Source organism: Theropithecus gelada, chromosome 19, assembly GCF_003255815.1.
Source record: "Theropithecus gelada isolate Dixy chromosome 19, Tgel_1.0, whole genome shotgun sequence".
NCBI lineage: Eukaryota > Metazoa > Chordata > Mammalia > Primates > Cercopithecidae > Theropithecus > Theropithecus gelada.
In genome coordinates this window covers 10,747,518-10,767,028 of record NC_037687.1, presented here as the reverse complement: position 1 = coordinate 10,767,028, position 19,511 = coordinate 10,747,518, and the positions used below count along the sequence as shown (strand labels likewise).

The window sequence follows — 19,511 nt, the reverse complement described above, 5'->3', positions numbered from 1 at the left end:
TCAAAAGAAAGAACTCCCCCAACATCAGGTCTACAACAGCCCTTTCCTTTCTCTCTATCCCAGCTTGATTTTTCTTTGTGCCCTATCACCTTCCAGACATGCTAGGCAGGGATTTGATCACTATCTTCTCCCTACCATTGGGTTTTTACACCAATACGTTCTCAGTGCCTAGAATACTGTTACGATGAGCAAAAGAGAGAGACAAGCAGCATGTTTAGGAACAAAGCAAACACAGCCCCGTGACAACCGCTGGGACAAGCAAGGCAGCCAGATGAGTGGGCTGCAGGGCCTTGGGGCCACCGGGGTGTACCTGGTGCTTCTGCCGGCGCTTGCGCTCCTGCTCAATCTTCTGCTGCTTCTCTAGCTTCTCGGTGATGCGGGCCTCGCGCAGGGACTGGCGCTTGCTGCGCTTGTAGGCCTTAGCATTGAGGGCTGTCTCCAGCGCTGTGTCCCTCCGCATGCACACCACCACCTCCTGGCGCAGCTGTAGGAGGGAAGAGGACAAGCCCACGCGCTGCACGGCTCTGTGGCATCCACAATGACGAACACGCATGATGACGTCACATGCTACACCGCTAAAGGAGCATTTTAAGTGCCTTACACACCCAGTCCGTGTGTGCAGGGGACATCTAATAGGTGCCTCCGGGCAGGGCGAGCACAGGACAGAAGGTGATCACTTCTGGACACCCAGCCAGTGGGTCCTCTCGGACCTCCAGCTTGCCCCCCTCTACCACACACACAGCTTCTTAGGAGTCATTCAGAAGTACAGCACCCTTGGCTGGGTGTGTGGCTTAACACCAGTAATCTCAACACTTTGGGAGGCCAAGGTGGGAGGACTGCTCAAGCCCAGGAGTTTGAGACCAACCTGGGCAACATGGTGAGACTTCACCTCTATAAAAACTAACCGAAAAATTAACTAGGTGCCCAGGAGCAATGGCTCATGCCTATAATCCCAGCACTTTGGGAGGCCAAGGCAGGTGGATGGCTTGAGCTCAGGAGTTCGAGAGCAGTCTGGGCAACATGGAGAAACCCTGAGTCTACTAAAAACACAAAAACCAGAGTGGTGGCTCACGCCTGTAATCCCAGCACTTTGGGAGGCCAAGGCAGGAGGAACACCTGAGGTCAGGAGTTCGAGACCAGCTTGGCCAACATGGTGAAACACTGTCTCTAAAAATACAAAAATTAGCCAGGCGTGGTGGCACGTGCCTGTAATCCCAGCTACTCGGGAGGCTGAGGTGGGAGAATCACTTGAACCTGGAAGGCAGAGGTTGCAGTGAGCCAAGATCGTGCCACTGCACTTCAGCCTGGGCTAGAGTGAGACTCTGTCTCAAAAATAAAAAAATAAAAAAAATAACCCCAGCATGGTGGTGCACACCTGTAATCCCAGCTACTCAGTGGCTGAGACAGGAAAATCACTTGAACCACAGAGCCAGAGGCTGCAGTGGGGCGAGATAGCATCATTGCACTCCAGTCTGGGCAACAGAGTGAAACTCTGTTTCAAAAAAAGGAAAAATTCGCCAGGTGTAATGGTGCACGCCTATACTCCCAGCTACTCAGGAGGCTGAAGTGGGAGGATGACATGAGCCTGGGAGGTCAAGTTTGCAGTGAGCTGTGATCTCCCCACTGCACTCCAGGGTCTCACTAAGAACAGTACACTCAGAAATAGACCCATGCGGGACAGCACATGGTGGCTCATGCCTGTAATCCCAGCACTTTGGGAGGCCGAGGCAGGCAGATCATTTGAGGTCAGGAGTTTGAGATCACTCTGGCCGATATGGTGAAACCTTGTCTCTACTAAAAATATAAAAATTACGCATGGCAGCACACACTTGTAATCCCAGCTACTTGAGAGGCTGAGGCAGGAGAATTGCTTGATCCCGGGAAGCGGAGGCTGCAGTGAGCAGAGATTGTGCCACTGCACTCCAGCCTGGGTGATAGAGCAAGACTGTTTCCCAAAAAAAAAAAAAAAAAAAAGGGAAAGGGAGGAAAAGAAAAGGAAGAAAGAAGCCCTTGCAAGTCTGCTTCAAGAGGCAAGTGCTTTAGGGTAGAGAGGTCCATGTCTCCAGCACTGTGCAGGACGCAAGAGGAAGGTTCTGCAGTGAATGAGTGCCCATGGGTGGCCACAGCTGCTTTTCACAGCCCAGGCAGGTGTAATACTAGCCCAGCAAGCCATACTTGGAGGCTTAACAGCAGTGTTGGTGACAAAGGCCCTTTTTGGAAAGCTGCGGCCGTGCCGGCACCCACCTGCCTCTGAAAGTTCAGCAGCCTGAGGGCCTTGAGCTCAATGGTCGCTTTGGTTCGCAAATCCCCGGCCAGGGACCCGGGAAGGTTTTCAAGTTCCTGAATTCGGTGTGCAATGCGAGCCTGCAGCCTGGGAGCAGAGAAGAGAAGGAGCAAAGGCAGTGAGAGGCTTGCCAGGGCACCCGGTTATAGCTGGAGCTGCAGGGGACCCATCCCTCGAGGAAGGAGGGTGCTGGTCATGAGGCAAGAGATGCCTCAGAAGAGGATGCTGGCCGCAGGGCAGAGCAGAGAGGGAGGCAGCCAGGGACACTCTTCAGGACCGGGCCTCAGGGGGCAGCAAACAAGATTCCTGATAGGCGCGCCCAGTTCGTGCCTGTTCAGTGGTGTGAGCCAGGTTCTGGCATCAGGTGGGCTGGGGTTTTCATGCAGCCCTGGCATGGATGAGGCGCAGGGCCGTGAGAATCTACTTCACCTGCACACCTCAGCATTCTCATCTCAAAACTGAGGCGACCCCTTGGAGAGACCCTAGAGGTGTGGTCTGAAGATTACAAAGGTTACATAGGAAGGTTATGTGAACTAATCCTCTTAATCAGTCTTTCCGCACATACTCATTGAGCACCAACTGTATGCCAGGGACCATTTTGAGCGCAGGGCCTTACCACTAAACAAGATCAACAAGTCAAGGAACTCTCAGCCTCATTAGAAACAACAGTCCATAACGGAGATTTAAAAAAATAAAATAACCACTGCAATTCCAGAGAGTGGCTGGAAGTGACGGGAAGGGCCTCCATAAGGAGGGAATCCCAGCAATGAGGCCTGAATGAGTAGAAGGAGCCAGCACGGCCTGTGCAAAGTTCCTGGGGCATGAAAAAGCCTAACTTATTAAATAAATGAGAAGAGGAACAGAGAGAGTGGGGTGGGTGAGGAAGGATGCTGGGCAGGAGTGGACATAAGGCAAAGATTATTGGGCAGATAATTGGAGTTACAGGCAGGTTTTAATCCAGGGAGTAGATCTGACGTCAATCAATCGTGAAAAGAGAATTCAGGCCAGGCGACGTGGCTCACGCCTATAATCCCAGCCCTTTGGGGGGCCAAGGCAGGCAGATCACCTGAGGTCAGGAGTTTGAGACCAGCCTGACCAACATGGAGAAACCCTGTCTCTACTAAAAAAATATAAAATTAGCCAGGCGCAGTGGCGCATGCCTATAATCCCAGCTACTTGGGAGACTGAGGCAGAAGAATCGCTTGAAACCGGGAGATGGAAGTTGTGGTGAGCTGAGATCGCGCCATTACACTCCAGCGTGGGCAACAAGAGTGAAATTCCATCTCAAAAAAAAGAGAATTCAGACTGCTGTGTGGGAAACAGACCGCAGCCAGAGTGGGAGCAGGGAGGTGAGGAATGAGGTGTAGGCCAAGTGGCAGCGGTGGGCACAGGGCACTGTTTCCTAAGGTGGGGGAGAAAGTTGAGTGGCTTCCCCAGGGGGACATAGGGGACAGAAAGTAGTGACCTTGGGAACCACACCCTCACCTGTACTCGCGCTCCTGCAGGATCTCCACAGGGTCGAGGCCCCGCGGCTTCTGGATGGGGGTGATGCGGCTCTGCTTCTGGTGCAGCGGCACCATGGGTGCGGGCTGGGCCGGCTGCCCGGGGGACTGGGTCTGGGGTGGCATCACAGGCGAGGCGGCGGGTGGGACGGCAGGGGGCGCAGGGGAAGGGCGACCCGTTGGCTGCGGGGGGATCAGTTTCTGAGGGGTGCTTGTGGGGGCAGCAGCATTCGCCATGGGTCCTGGGAGGAGGCAAGGGGCCAGGGCATCGTGTTGAGCTCTGGGGCCCATCCAGGCTGGAAACAGAAAGCTGCTGGGCTGCTCGAGGCCCTGGGGACAGGCAGACCCCGCCCATCTCCCACCTCTCACCTAGGGGTGTCCCTCACACCCGCCTTGGGCTCCAACCTCCTCCAGATCTCAGCCTCACCCTTGTCCCTCACACCCTTCACTGGGGCCAGCCCCACACCCCTGAGGCTTCTGTGTTCTGTCTGTGGCTCTACAGCAGCATTTCCTGTCGTCTCCTCCCAGTGCTAAATCCAATGGAAGCAATTTGCTCTTCAATGCCCATCGCTAAACCTCAGGCTCCAAGAGGGTGGGTAATGAGTCCCACTGCCTCTTTGAGCCCACCAGATGGGAGCCTGCAGCACTTACTGAGCAACCACATATACAGGGCTCAGGGACTGGGTGAAGACCACGAGGGATGGGATAAAACGACAGTCATTGGGAACTGACTGGCTACAGGGGAGACCCGGGGACCACCACAAGAAAAGTACAGGCTGCGGTTCGGGCTGGCCACCTTGGCCCTTTCTCCCTGCCAGGGTTCATCTCAAGGCCTGCGCCACCCAAGCTTGCAACGGGGAGTCGGGCCATGGGTGCACCACCATAGAAGAGGGAGCTCACCTTCAGGCCAGGGCTTGGGAGGCCCTCCAGGAGGCTGGCCCGGCATCCCAGGGGGCACGCCTGAGGGTCCTGGGGGGGGCATGTTGGGCCCTCCCATACCTACACGTAGGGAGAAACAAACAAAAGAGAAAATAGTGCTCCTCAGGTTTATGCCTGTGCCCAGCCCCGTGGGCAGCCCTGGCTTCAGGGGACACAGCAGATACACCTATTAACCAGCACCCCCAGGGGAAGCAGGGAGCTGGGGAAGCAGCATTTAGCAGGACAGCTGCCCCCACCACCCGAGCACCCAGAAGTGCAGCATGGGCCCGTGCAATCCCAAACCGGGGAACCCAGTTGGCAGCAGAGCCCAGTCTGTCCACTCCTCCACCCACGCCCCAGCCATTCGCTCTGAGACACCTGAGGGCCAGGGCAGCCAGCCTTACCATGAGGCCTGCTGTAATTTGGAGGTGCCGGGCCGGGACCGGGACCAGGGCCAGGGCCAGGGCCAGGGCCGGGTCCTGTTGCGGACACCGAGGGTGGAGGTAGCGTTGGCATCTGCTGCTGCATCCCAGGCATTGGCCGCTTGCCCTGCACCGCCATCTGCAGGTGGTCGGGGAGGGGCTGCCCCCTGGCCAGCATCTTGTAGGCCATGATCTGAGCTCTGAGCTGGTGCAGCTGGTTCTGGTTAAATGGGGTTGGGCCCCGGTTCTGCTGCCCCAAGGCCTGGGGGTCAGCACCATCCAGCGGTGCCCCTCCTGGTCCGGAAGACATCTGGGGGCCTGAAGACGGACCACTGGCTGGAACTGGACTAGAGGCATGCTCAGAGCCACCCAGGGGCGAGGGGTAACCTGCAGAGAAAGGCCAGCCCACTGGTCACTAGGCAGCGTACGTCTGTGATTTTTACAACTTCTTCCCTACACCAGCTCATACTCTGAGACAGGGCACGGCCAAATGGCATCCTTCTTGAGTCAATCAGGGGCACCTGGAGGGCACGCGCTGGAGGCACCTCAGCCCAGTAGCCGGCATGGTGGATTTGGTTTAACCCACGTCTCAGTAAAGTGCTGCTGGTTAATGCTGAGAACCTGTGCGTGAAATCACGGCTCTCTCCCGGCCTCCGCCTGCCTGTCCACAGGTGAGGTCCACATCTTCGGGCTGGCCAGGCCCACCCCCAACATTTCCATTCCCAGTGGAGCCCCTGAGCTTCCCACCCCTGATGACAGCAAGAACTTGGCAAGTCACCCACCATATCACTTCTCAATTGTCCTCGTACAGAAAAGGCACCTGCTGGGCTCATTAAAGCAGAGTCCCAGGCCCTAGGAATCTGTATTTTCAGTAAGTTCCTCGGTGGCATGGGGCTGCTGCCCTGCACAGCCGTCCTCTATCACCCATGCTGAATACGGTCTGCCCCCCAACCAGCACTTCCCCTTCTGGGGCTGCTCCAAGACGAGGTGGCCAGAACAGAGCACCAGCCATGCCACGCCAGACAGCCCTCTGTGGCAGGCCACCCACCCGGCTAAATCATCCTAGGTACTCCCGGAATCCATCCTGTGGGAACCCAGTGGAAGAAAATGATCTGAGGACTCTGGTGTATGACAAACACAAGACAGGAAGGAACGCAGTTTGGTACCTTGGGAGTGCTGGTCCATGGGGCTGGGCGGGGGCCCCATCCCAGCGTGGCCCCCTGACCGCATCCCCATTCCTTTCATCTGGTTGTAGCGCGGGTCGTCCGACATGCCCTTCTCGTGCATGGACTCCATGGGCTGCGAGAGGGACCATGACAAGGCAGGGTGAGCATGTGGAACGTGAGGTGGTGGCGCGGCTATGCGCTGCCCAAGAGAAGCTCGAGGGCACTGAGAATGGCCACCTACGACAACATGCATCTCCCCAGTCCCCAGCGTTACTACACGGCTCGGCTCTAAGGCAGGGTTCTGACACCTACTTAGGCCTCAAGACAGGTACACAAAATAAATGTCACCCAGTGGAGCATGAGCACCTGGGAGACTGTGGCCAGGCAATCCTCATCTTCCACCACCCGGGACCTCCTGTGGCCCCGACACTTAGAAACATCACTTTTCTTATGGATGCTAATACGACCTTTTCTTTCAGATGTTGTATGTATAAGAGAATATGTCCTCTAACCATGCCCAGGGACACACACAAGAGACTTGTGACCATACAGAGGCTTCTCCGCCTCGCTGACTGAAGGTCCTGCTCAGCGCCGGTGAGTGGTAAAGAGAGTGGCTGAGGGGCACGCCTCGGAGAAAAGGAAACCCGCTGCTCGGCTCTGCGAGCGGCACAGGTGAGCTCGACAGCCAGAACGGGGGAAACGACGTGGCTAAAAGCCTTTTTAGTAATTTGGATGTTTTTCTTCATTACCAAAAGAAAACTTTGGAGTGATATTCCCAAATCTCCCACGCAGAAAGCAAGGGAGCGGAAACGGTGGGGCAGGTGTCCGCGGGGGCCACGATGTGCTGCTCAGGCCCAGATCATGCGCCAGCACAGGCTGGAGTCCGACGAGCTGACCCCTCTGTTCACAGCCATGGGCCCCGGCATAGGGGGCTGAGCCAAGGCATGCCACCTCCAACAAGAAGGCTTCCCCCCCGTCCTCTGAGTAAGGCCCTCGGTCCAGAGGCTGCCTGCAGCCCTAGGGGGCAGGGGCCCCTACCTTGTGCATCTGGTGCATGTTGTCCTGAGGGTACCCTCCAGGTCCCTGGGTGGGGATGGGGTGTCCTGCTGAGGGCGGCCCCGGGCTGGGCCCCATCATGCTGTGGGCGGAGCCCGGTGAGGGACCCGGGCTAGGGCCCAGCATGGCTCCAGGGGAAGGGCCAGGGCCCGGGGAAGGACCCGGCCGAGGAGTTCCGCCCAGGGGTGGGTCTGGAGTGGACATCTTCACGGGAGCTGCAGACCGTGGCCTCCTGCTGGCAGAAAGTCCCAGTCAGTCTGGGGTTCACGACCCAGGGTAAGGCAGGACAGGGATAGCAAGGGACATCAGAATCTCCTTCCAACAGGAAGCCAGCACCTTTCACCCCAGTCACCCGAACCTTTTCTTCATGACCACTCTCAGAGGAAGTGCAACATCTCAGGCACAGGTGGGCCACGCTCACAGACAAGCACTGTCCCACAGGGACCTTCAGGGTCTCCTGCCATATTCCTGATCACGACAGAGAATGTCTCACCGGGGTGCTGGTCTACCCTTCACACTGCTCTCCACTTGCTTATCTTCCTAACAGAAAGAGCAGGACTATGGCTCAAATAGCCTCTGACTGCCCGGGTGCGGTGGCTCACACCTGTAATCCCAGCATTTTGGGAGGGCAAGGCAGGCAGATAATTTGAGGTCAGGAGTTCAAGACCAGTCTGGCCAACCAGGCAAACCCCGTCTCTACTAAAAATACGAAAATCATCCGGACATGGTGGCACACGCCTGTGGTCCCAGCTACTCAGGAGGCTGAGGCGGAAGAATCGCTTGAACTTGGGAGGCAGAGGTCTCAGTGAACCCAGATCACACCCCTGCACTCCCACCTGGGCAACAGAGTGAGACTCTGTCTCAGGAAAAAAAAAAAACAGCCTCTGACTGAAATGCCATCAATTCAGCCAAAACAAATATTTATGGCAAATTCTGCTGGTTTTCCGCTGAAAGTAGTAAGACCAAGTTTCCCTTAAAATAAATGAACTTAATTTAAAAAGGATAATTTAAAGGATGACACAAATAATGGCACTTTTTGGTCCCTGACACTTAGAAACGTCACCTTTTCCTTTAGATGCTAATATGCATCAGGAGATGTCCTCCAACCACCCAGGGACACGTGGGAGAGGAAAGATACTTGTGTCTGTAAAGAGGCTTCCCCGCCTCATTGGCTGAAGGTCCTCGCTGGCTGAAGACGCACACACGCTCTGTGGAACTTCTCAATATATTCTAGGCTCTCCTTCATATAATCTTACCTGTGGCAATTCTTATCATTTAATAGTCTTTAAAACACAAATTCTAACAGCTACACTGCATTTCCTGGCTCTGACACCCTGGGTTTTTTGATAGCCCCTCTCTGGTTAAGCATGTCGCAAATCTGTCTTTTGTTTCAGGTGCCTTTTGGAATGAATCTCTTTGCCCCTGAACTCTCCAGCATACTTCTGGTTCTAAGGATAAATTCTGTAAGACGTGTAGGAATATTTTTAATTCTCTTGATTTAAAAAGTTCTATTTTTTGGCCGGGCGCGGTGGCTCAAGCCTGTAATCCCAGCACTTTGGGATGCCAAGGCGGGCAGATCACGAGGTCAGGAGATCGAGATCATCCTGGCTAACACAGTGAAACCCCATCTCCACTAAAAATACAAAAAAACTTAGCCGGGCGTGGTGGTGGGCACCTGTAGTCCCAGCTACTCTGGAGGCTGAGCCAGAAGAATGGCATGAACCCAGGAGGCGTAGCTTGCGGTGAGCTGAGATCTCCAGACTGGGTGACAGAGCAAGACACTGTCTCAAAAAAAGAAAAAATTCTATTTTTTGTTTTATTTATGTTTTTGAGATGAAGTTTCGCTCTTGTTCCCCAGGCTGGAGTGCAACGGCATGATCTTGGCTCCCTGCAACCTCTGCCTCCCAGGTTCAAGCGATTCTCCTGCCTCAGCCTCCTGAGTAGTTGGGATTACAGGTGCGCACCACCATGCTTGGCTAATTTTTCTATTTTTAATAGAGATGGGCTTTCACCATGTTATTCAGGCTGGTCTTGAACTCCTGACCTCATGATCCACCCGCCTCAACCTCCCAAAGTACTGGGATTACAGGCGTGAGCCACCGCGCCTGGCCAATTTTTTTATTTTTAGTAGAGACGGGGTTTCACCATATTGGCCAGGCTGGTCTTGAATGTCTGACCTTCAGGTGATCCACCTGCCTTGGCATCCCAAAGTTATGGGATTACAGGTGTGAGCCACCGTTCCTGGTCAAAAATTACATTGTATTAGGTAATCTCGGGGAAAAAGTTTAATTTGAAAGGTAGGGGTTTTTGTTTTGTTTTGTATACAGAGTCTCACACTATCACCCAAGCTGGAGTGCAGGGGAGCCAGCATAGCCCACTGCAGCCTTGACCTCAGGGGCTCAAGCCATCCTCCTGCCTCAGCCTCCAGAGTAGCTGGGACCATAGGAGTGTATCTCCATGCCTGGCTAATTTTTCTTAATTTTTTGTAGAGACGGGATCTCTCTATGTTACCCAGGCTGGTCTCAAACTCTTGTTGATCCTGGCTCAAGGGATCCTCCAGCCTGGACTTCCCAAAGTGCTGGAATTACGGGTGTCAGACACTGCACCCAGCCATAGGGATATATTCTTAGACAAGAGACGGAAGGCTCAAAACGACCTCATTCCACTTTCATGGCGAACAGCAGGAGAGAGGACCAGGAAACTCAGCAGGGGAGGAACCAGTGACTGGCACTCCAGCGAACCCTGAAAAGATGAACCCTGACATAAAAAAATCTAAATGTGTTACTGCGAGGAAATTCATCTGGAGGCAAAATCTGACCTGACTCTCCATGTGGATATTCACACATTCTGCTACAGAAACAGGACTGTCTGATTATGAGATGCCGCCCTCACCTCTGCCATGTGACAACAGTCTGAACCTTGTGTTTACGTTACTAAGATGCTGATTTTGGAGCCTGAAGCCTCTGGTCCGCGGGTGTGTCTTCAGGGAGGATGCGCCTGCAGCTGCCTCTATATATAGGTGGGAAGCCCAGCAACGTGGGCATGGCCAGGGCAGCGGGGAGGCATTGGCTCCTTGGCGCTTCCCTCTGGGCCTTTTGTCCCCATAGGCTTCTCAGGCCCAAAGAGTGTTGCAATGAGGTAGGAAAAGGGACAACAGGACTGCCACATACTTCACAGATCCTGTGATATTCAGGGACCTATAGCTTCTTCCTCACTTGAAGGTCTGTATTCTAAGTCAAATAAACTGAAACTGACAGCAAAATACAATCGAGCAAGCCTGTAATCCCAGCACTTTGGGAGGCCAAGGCAGGGGGGTGGCCTGAACCCAGAAATTCAAGATCAGCCTGGGCAACATGGCAAAACTTCATCTCTACAAAAAATACAAAAATTAGCCGCGCTTGGTGACACATGCCTATAGCTCCAGCTACTCGGGAGGCTGAGGTGGGAGGGTTATCTGAGTCCAGGAGCTTGAGACTGCAGTGAACCATGACTGCGCACTGCACTCTAGCCTGGGCAAAAGGGCGAGATGCTGTCTCACAGGAAAAAGAAAAAAAGATCCAGGTCATTAAGGGCAAACCATCTTTTCCCTCTCTAATGGCGGACAAGCCAATGAGTGTACACTAGGAAGTGACTGAAATTATAGCTCTCCTCATTGTACATTTTTTTTTGAGACAGAGTCTCGCTCTGTCGCCCAGGCTGGAGTACAGTGATGTGATCTCTGCTCACTGCAACCTCTGTCCCCAGGGTTCAAGCAATTCTCGTGCCTCAGTCTCCCGAGTAGCTGGGACTACAGATGTATGCCACCACCCCCAGATCTCCTAATCATACTTTACACTCAGCATTAGAACTTCTTCCCTCTCCCTTCCATCAAATCATGCGATGCCATCACAGTACTCCAGGAAGAGCTCCGACTCACAGCAGTGCTAACTTCATCAACAGACACACAGAGAACACCGAAGGTGCTGCCTCAAAAAACCATTTTGTGCCCGAATATGGCAAGTCTGCTGTTTAGAAACAGGGGTTTCACAGAAGCTTGTTAGAATGGCCTCTGCTCCTGAAAATGCTGCCTCTAGAGTCAGACTGCAGTGAAGCAGGAACGCGTGTGCCACCGGCATCCGCAAATTCCTTTCTGGATTGAAAGCTCAGACACGTGTGGAGTGACAGAAAAGGGGATCCAAACAGCCTGGGCATGATGCAAAGCCATCTCCAGCAGTATCACCCAATGCCAAAGCATGTGATGAAGTTGCTGGTGCCTGCACTTGAACAAGCACTGGCCAACCTGCAGCACCAAGTGGAGAGCCGTGGAGCTACTCCATGTCCTCAGCTCAGTACTGAGGGCAGCAGCATGTGATTCTGCTTACTCTCACTGACTTGTACGCGCCCTGATCGCAGAATTACAGGTGAACAGCTTCAAGAACACTGCGTCAGATATCCCTCCCGACATTCCAGAAGGCATTCTTGAGCCCCTCCTAGTCAATACCACTCTCCCAGGGAAACCACTATTTTGACTACCACTGTAGCTTCCTTTCACTTGTTACTGCACTTCCAATAAAATGACAGGTGTGGTGGGTCACACCTATAATATATATATTATATGATATATAGTATATACTTATGATACCTAATTTATAAACTATATAAATAATGTAATGTTGGGAGCAATGGGTCATACCTATAATCCCAGCACTTTGGGAGGCCGGGGCAGAAGGATCACTTGAGTCCAGGAATTCAGGACCAGCCTAGGCAACATAGCAAGACCCCGTCTCTACAAGTTTGTTTTTTTTTTTAATTAGCTGGTACTCGGGAGGCTGAGTAGGGAGAACTGCTTGAGCCCAGGAGGTCATGGCTGCAGTGAGCCATGATCGTGGGCAACACAGAAAGAACCTGTCTCAAAAAAAAAAAAAAGACAATCACAGGGTCACCATGTCTGGGACAGTCATCCATTCTTTTTATCTGAGCACTGTCATTTTCATAGACATTGTACTCTACCAGGTTCTGGTCAGCACAAATCAAGCTGCTATGAGAGTCATTTGGTGGACACTGACATTGGTTCTTCCCAGGTGTACAATAATGAAACTGGTGGTTATAAGGAAAGCATAAACTTAGCTTTGCTAGTTTTCCAAAATAGTCGTATCATCTACACACATGGTCCCACCTCCGAAACAGGGACAGCATCCCAGTTGCTCTTCATCAACCCCAAAACTTGCTGTCAGTCTTTACAACTTTTAACATTCTCATCAATGTCCAATTGCATCTTTTTATGGTCTTCATTTGCATGTCCCTCACAATTAATGGCACTGAGCACCTTTCCGTATGCTTACTGGCTACTGAGATATCTATCTATTTATTTATTTAGAGACAGAGTCTCGCTCCATCACCCAAGCTGGAGTACAGTGGCATGATCTCGGCTCAGTGCAACCTCCACCTCCTAGGTTCAAGCAATTATCTGCCTCAGCTTCCCGAGTAGCTGGGATTACAGGCGCGCGCCACCATAACTGGCTTTTTCTTTTTTTCTTTTTTTTTTTTTGTATTTTTAGTAGAGACAGGGTTTTGCCATGTTGGCCAGGCTGGTCTTGAACTCCTGATCTCAAGTGATCTGCCCGCCTCAGCCTCCAGAAGTGCTGGGATTACAGGCGTGACCCACCATGTATGTGGCCGGTATCCACTTTTAAAAAGTAGAAAGTATCAGCCGGGTGTGGTGGCTCACACCTGTAATCCCAGCACTTTGGGAGGCCGAGGCAGGCAGATCATGAGGTCAGGCGTTCGAGACCAGCCTGACCAAAATGGTGAAACCCTGTCTCTACTAAAAATACAAAAATTACCCAGGCGTGGTGGCGCGTGCCTGTAATCCCAGCTACTTGGTAGGCTGAGGCAGAAGAATTGCTTGAACCCGGTAGGTGGAAGTTGCAGTGAGCCGACACTGTGCCATTGTACTCCAGCCTGGGCAACAAGAGTAAACCTCCATATCAAAAAAAAAAAAAAAAAGAAAGAAAGAAGCTCTTAATTCTAACGAAGGCCAGTTCATCAAGTTTGGTCTTTGAGGTTTAACATTTCTGCAGTCCTATTTAAGAAACTCTCTTCTATCCCAAGGTCATGACAGAGGAAGCGAAGGGATATTTGCAAATCCAGGGGGCACTGTGGCTTGCCTTCCCCTCCCAGAGATTTACAACTGCTGAGGATGTCTCAGTCACAAAGAAATGACAAGGAAGGAAGATGTAGCCAGGAGGTAGGGGCCTCAGCCTACCTGACAGTAACAACTGAGACTCAGTCACTGGGCCCTTCCCGCCACACTAGTACAGGGACTACAGTGGTCCTGCTGACAGATGAGTCCCTGAGGCTCAGAGGCCACACAGCAGGGCAGTGAAAGAGTTCAGGTCACAAGGCCAAGGCCACAGTGGAACTCACTGCCATGCATCCCACACTCTGAACATGGACTGTGAAGCCACAGTACCACCTGCCTCACGGGTAACCTCCCTGTGGCTCTACCTCCTCCTCTACAGGCTGAAACATCAAACAATCACTCACGGCAGGAAGTGCCGGCTACTCAGCTGGTGAAATCAAGGTGCTCATCTCTCCCCAGGTTTACTGAGCAGCTGCTTAGCACGTGAAAGTATCACACTAGGAGCATCACATGGATGAGGTCCTCGGACGCTCCTATCAAAATGTGAAGCAGAGGCTCCCTTCCCTGAACAGAAATGAGAAAACTGAGCCATGGGCCGGGGACGGTCGCCCACGCCTGTAATCCCAGCACTTTGGGAGGCCGAGGCGGGCGGGTCACTTGAGGTGAGAAGTTCGACACTGGCCTGGCCAACATGGTAAAACCCCGTATCTACCTAAAAAAACAAAAAGTAGCCAGGTATAGTGATGCATGCCTGTAATGCCAGCTACTCGAGAGGCTAGGGCAGAACTGATTGAACCCGAGAGACGGAGGCTGCAGTGAGCCGAGATCACACCACTGCACTCCAGCCTCGGCAACAGAGCAAGATTTCGTCTCAAAAAACCAAAACCAAAAACAAAAAGAAAACCTGAGTCATAAGATGAGTGACACTCCTGAGAGCTCCAGTCCGAAACTCAGCCTCCTGCCAGCACAAACCACGAGTAACACTCCTGCCAAGTGCTGCTCAGGAACAACAGACTGGCTTCCCCTTTTGGGGATGCATCAGGCAGAAGTGGCTGGCTGGAGAGCAGCAAACCCCCAGGTGCAATCCAGGACCTGCTGTCAGCCATGACACACCCACCCTGGCAATCAGTGAACACAGATTTGGGCAGCTGCCAACAATTCTTTTGTTGTTTGGTTGTTTGCTTATTTTGGAGACAGAGTCTTGCTCTCTCACCCAGGCTTAGCGCAGTGGCGCAATCTCGGCTCACTGCAACCTCCGCCTCTGGAGTTCAAGCGATTCTCCTGCCTCAGCCTCCCGAGTAGCTAGGATTACAGGCACAGGCTGTCAAACCCGGCTAATTATTTTGTATTTTAGTAGAGTTCAAGTGATTCTCCTGCCTCAGCCTCCCGAGCAGCTGGGATTACAGGCGCAGGCTGCCAAACCTGGCTAATTTTTTTGTATTTTAGTAGAGACGGGGTTTTGCCGTGTGGTCCAGGCTGGTCTCGAACTCCTGAGCTCAGGCAATCTGCCTGCCTTGGCCTCCCAAAGTGCTAGGATTACCGATGTGAGCCACCACACCTGAACCCTCCCTTTTTTTTTTTTGAGACAAGGTCTCGCTCTGTCTCCCAAGCTGCAGTGCAGTGGCGCCATCCCAGCTCACAGCCTTGAACTCCTGGGCTCAAGTGATCCTCCCAGCTCAACCTCCCAAGTAGCTGGGACTACAGGCTCGTGCCACTATGCCCATCTAATTTTTGTATTTCTTTGTAGAAATGAGGTCTCACCATGTTGCCCAGGCTGGTCTCAAACACCTGGGCTCAAGTGATCCGCCCACCTCAACCTCCCAGACTGCTGGGATTACAGGCATGAGCCACCGCACCCAGCCCAAGCCACAGTGCCTGACGCACAAACATCTCTTATCCCTCCTTGCTCCCACAGCCATAAGCATGGTGTTGCTCTCAGTCCTCAAACTCCTCCTGGCCAGCTAACCCTCCCTGAAGGACCGGTGTGAGCCCAGCCCTGTAGAAGCCGGATGGAGAGTGGGGCCAGGTGCACCTTGCTCCCGCAAGATGTCTACATGGGAAGCCCAAATGAGCACGGCCAGGAAAGAGATCTAAGGACAAGGAACACCCCTCTCTCTACCCCTTCTTCCCCCATCATCAATCATCCCTGCCCTTCTATACAGGAAACTAAGGATTTGGCATCTTCAGCAAAGTCCTGGGGTCCCCAAAGGTTGTCCCTAAGGTGTCTTACACGATGCCACTTAGACTCCTGCAATGGAGACCTCAATGGTAAGTCACTAGCAGGGGAAATTCACGCAGCACTGAAATTCATCGCAGACCAGGAGGCCACACCTACTCAGGTGGAAAAAGCAAAGGACAAGGGGATTCAGGGGCCAAAAGGGCGAGAATAGTTAGTACATGTGTGTGGGAGCCAAATCCAGATGTGTGCGGCCCTTGGATCGGGCGCTGCAGGGGCCTCCACAAGGAGAAAACAGAGCCTGGGAATCCAGGCCAGTGGCCAGAAGGAATGACCGGAAATGAAACTACTCAGGCACGAAAATCTAAAAGCTAAAAATCTAAAACACTCAGTCAAACGTCCAGGAGGACAGGAGATAAAAATAAGCTCTCAGCTTCCCTGGGCCAAAAGGTCTGGAAGTGGTGTGGCTATACTGCCTCAGTTTCTCCTGAGAAGCTCCAATTGCCCAGCAATCAGAACCCCCACACAACCCATGCTGCAGAAGTCCTGGCACCATTAAAGAATTCAGAGGCCGGACATGGTGGCTCACACCTGTAATCCCAGCACTTTGGAAGGCCGAGGTGGGCAGATCACAAGGTCAGGAGTTTGAGATCATCCTGGCCAACGCGGTGAAACCCCACCTCTACTAAAATACAAAAATCAGCTGGGCGTGGTGACGCTGGTCTGTAGTCCCAGCTATTTGGGAGGCTGAGGCAAGAGGATTGCTTGAACCCAGGAGCTGGAGGTGGCAGTGAGCTGAGATCGTGCCACTGCACTCCAGCCTGGCAACAGAGAAGACTCAGTCTCAAAAAAAGAACAAAAAAAACAAAAAAACAAAGTGAGGCTGGGTGTGGTGGCAAATGCCTATAATCCCAGCACTTTGGGAGGCTGAGGCAGGCAGATCACCTGAAGCCAAGAGTTCGGGACCAGCCTGACCAACACAGAACCCCGTCTCTAGTACAAATACAAAAGTTAGCCAGGCATAATGGCATGCGCCTGTAGTCCCAGCTACTTGGGAGACTGAGGCACGAGAATCACTTGAACCAGGAGACAGAGATTGCAGTGAGCCGAGATCATGCCACTGCACTCCAACCTGAGCGACAGAGTGAGACCCTGTCTCAAAAAAAAAAAAAAAAAGAAAGAAAGAATAACTATATATGCATATGGCCGGGCGTGGTGGCTCACTGCTGTAATTCCAGCACTGTGGGAAGCTAAGGCGAGCGGATCACCTGGATTCAGGAGTTTGAGACCAGCCTGGCAAACATAGTGAAACTCCATCTCTACAAAAACACAAAAATTAGCTGGGTATGGTGGTGGGTGCCTGTAATCACAGCTACTTGGGAGGCGGAAGCAGGAGAATCACTTGAACCCAGCAGGCGGAGGTTGCAGTGAGCCAAGAGCGCACCACAGCTCTCCAGCCTGGGCAATAGAACAAAACTCTGTCTCAAAAAAAAAAATGTATATATATATACACACACACACACACACACACACATATACATATATATGCGTGTTAATCCATGCATAGAGATTACCCAAAAGAAAACATGAACAAACTGCTGTCAGCACAGTCAGTAGCTCTCTCTGATGGCATGTGATGAGGAACTTACACTTTCCATATCACAGATGTCTGGCGCGTTTTATTTATTTTTTACAATAGCCATCTATTACTTTTTATATTCAGATTTTTAAAGAAAAACTTCCAAGAAAAAAAAAAACCTAAATCAGAAAAATACCCACAGGAGATGCCCAGGAAGTGTCTCTGTGGAAATAAAACAGAAAGATCAAAGGATGTGAGGACTACCATGTTCTCATTACTTTCAACTTCATCAAAATTATCATCTAAAATAGAAACATCTGTTGATGTTCAAATGTGGAACCAGACTGCTTGAGGAAGAGGTCTGGTCTCTTCTTTCACGCCACCCCTAGCTTTTGTCTTTATTTTTTATTTATTTATTTATTTTTTTTTGAGAGGGAGTCTCGCACTGTCGCCCAGGCTGGAGTGCAGTGGCCGGATCTCAGCTCACTGCAAGCTCCGCCTCCCAGGTTTACGCCATTCTCCTGCCTCAGCCTCCCTATAGCTGGGACTACAGGCGCCCGCCACCTCGCCCGGCTATTTTTTTTGTATTTTTTAGTAGAGACGGGGTTTCACTGTGTTAGCCAGGATGGTCTCGATCTCCTGACCTCGTGATCCGCCCGTCTCGGCCTCCCAAAGTGCTGGGATTACAGGCTTGAGCGCCCGGCCAGCTTTTGTCTTTAAAGCACTGTGGTGACCAGCCCCAGGCACGGCAGGTTGCTAACAGGCAATGGGATCCCTTGGAAATCTGTTTGTTGGAATTATGGTGGTTGTTTTCACTTTGCCTGAGAAACCAGCATTATATTTACGTTTGGCCCCAGGATATCTGCTATTTTGTTTTTTGGGGCTTGGGGAAATTTGTTCATGGACACATTTCAGCAGCAGACGAACATGGGCGTCATGTTATGGCAGGGGCTTAGGCAGAACAGCAGCAATGGGCAGGATGGCTTCGGCAGAGCCAGCCCGTTTACTATGCGTGAACTACAAAACAAAATGTTCCCCTCAGTAATCTATAAGAAAAACCTCCCCCATCTGACCTGATGGTGCAGGGCACTCATCTGTGAACCCTAAAATTACATATGTGGTGGTCTTAGAGAATGAGTGGAAATGGGTTCCTCGTGAGGCAACCGCACTTCTCCAATGCTGACTGCTCTGTGGCATTTTACTTGCAATATAATTAAGTAGCAAAGCCCTGCTCTACATTTAAAAGGGAATACATTTCAGAAACTAAATCATATAATGGTGATAAATTACAATGTCTTCTCAATTCTACCTACAAGGTACAAGAACCAAACTGTTACCAAGTATTATTCTTAGCACTGGAAATTACGTATGATTTTATTGGCTGAAATCTCCCCCTTTATTTTCATTCACTTGAAAACCGCTGGCCTGGTGCAGTGGCTCACGCCTGTAATCCCAGCACTCTGGGAGGCCAAGGTGGGCGGATCACGAGGTCAGGAGATCGAGACCATCCTGGCTAACACGGTGAAACCTCGTCCCTACTAAAAATACAAAAAATTAGCCGGGAGTGGTGGCAGGCACCTGTAGTCCCAGCTACTTGGGAGGCTGAGGCAGGAGAATGGTGTGAACCCGATAGGCGGAGCTTGCAGTGAGCCGAGATCACGCCACTGCACTCCAGCCTTGGCTGCAGAGCAAGAATCCGTCTCCAAAAAAAAAAGAAAAAAAAGAAAACCACTTAAGAGCACCTACACAGAGGACCTAAAAGCATCCAGGACAGTTCTCTGCCTTAAGGGGCCCTCTAACCCCACAGGGATGTGTGGTGTCTACACTGCAAGCTTGCAAATGCTATCCTATGTATTAATTAGATGGATGTTTGTCAAGCTCTTCTGACCATGTCTCCATGGGACTATGTGACCCAGCAAAAATATACACATACAGTAACTGCATCAAGTGTTACAAATCCATCCTGACCCATGCTCCCTATGGAACACCAATAACCCCATTGTTTTTTTGTTTTTTTTTAAGATGGAGTCTGGGCCGGGCGCGGTGGCTCAAGCCTGTAATCTCAGCACTTTGGGAGGCCGAGACGGGCGGATCACGAGGTCAGGAGATCGAGACCATCCTGGCTAACACGGTGAAACCCCGTCTCTATTAAGAAATACAGGCCGGGCGCGGTGGCTCAACCCTGTAATCCCAGCACTTTGGGAGGCCGAGGCGGGTGGATCACGAGGTCAGGAGATCGAGACCATCCTGGCTAACATGGTGAAACCCCGTCTCTACTAAAAATACA

At 52.0% G+C, this 19,511-nt stretch overlaps 1 protein-coding gene across 3 annotated transcripts in view; it reads right to left on the bottom strand.

Annotated features, from left to right (window-relative positions):
* The window catches only part of SMARCA4 (SWI/SNF related, matrix associated, actin dependent regulator of chromatin, subfamily a, member 4), a 100,977-nt gene that overhangs the window by 71,550 nt on the left and 9,916 nt on the right, over positions 1 to 19,511 (bottom strand). For 2 of the 3 annotated variants that reach the window (XM_025365715.1, XM_025365717.1), the window contains exons 2-8: positions 7,331 to 7,583; positions 6,293 to 6,425; positions 5,109 to 5,513; positions 4,687 to 4,785; positions 3,770 to 4,028; positions 2,245 to 2,371; positions 311 to 484 (exon numbers count right to left, since the gene is read on the bottom strand). In XM_025365715.1, coding sequence (XP_025221500.1) covers positions 311 to 484; positions 2,245 to 2,371; positions 3,770 to 4,028; positions 4,687 to 4,785; positions 5,109 to 5,513; positions 6,293 to 6,425; positions 7,331 to 7,552 — 1,419 coding nt within the window. In that variant the 5' untranslated portion in view covers positions 7,553 to 7,583. Of the gene's footprint in view, positions 1 to 310; positions 485 to 2,244; positions 2,372 to 3,769; positions 4,029 to 4,686; positions 4,786 to 5,108; positions 5,514 to 6,292; positions 6,426 to 7,330; positions 7,584 to 13,873; positions 14,034 to 19,511 lie in introns of all 3 variants that reach the window. The other variant, XM_025365716.1, reaches the window with a different exon arrangement.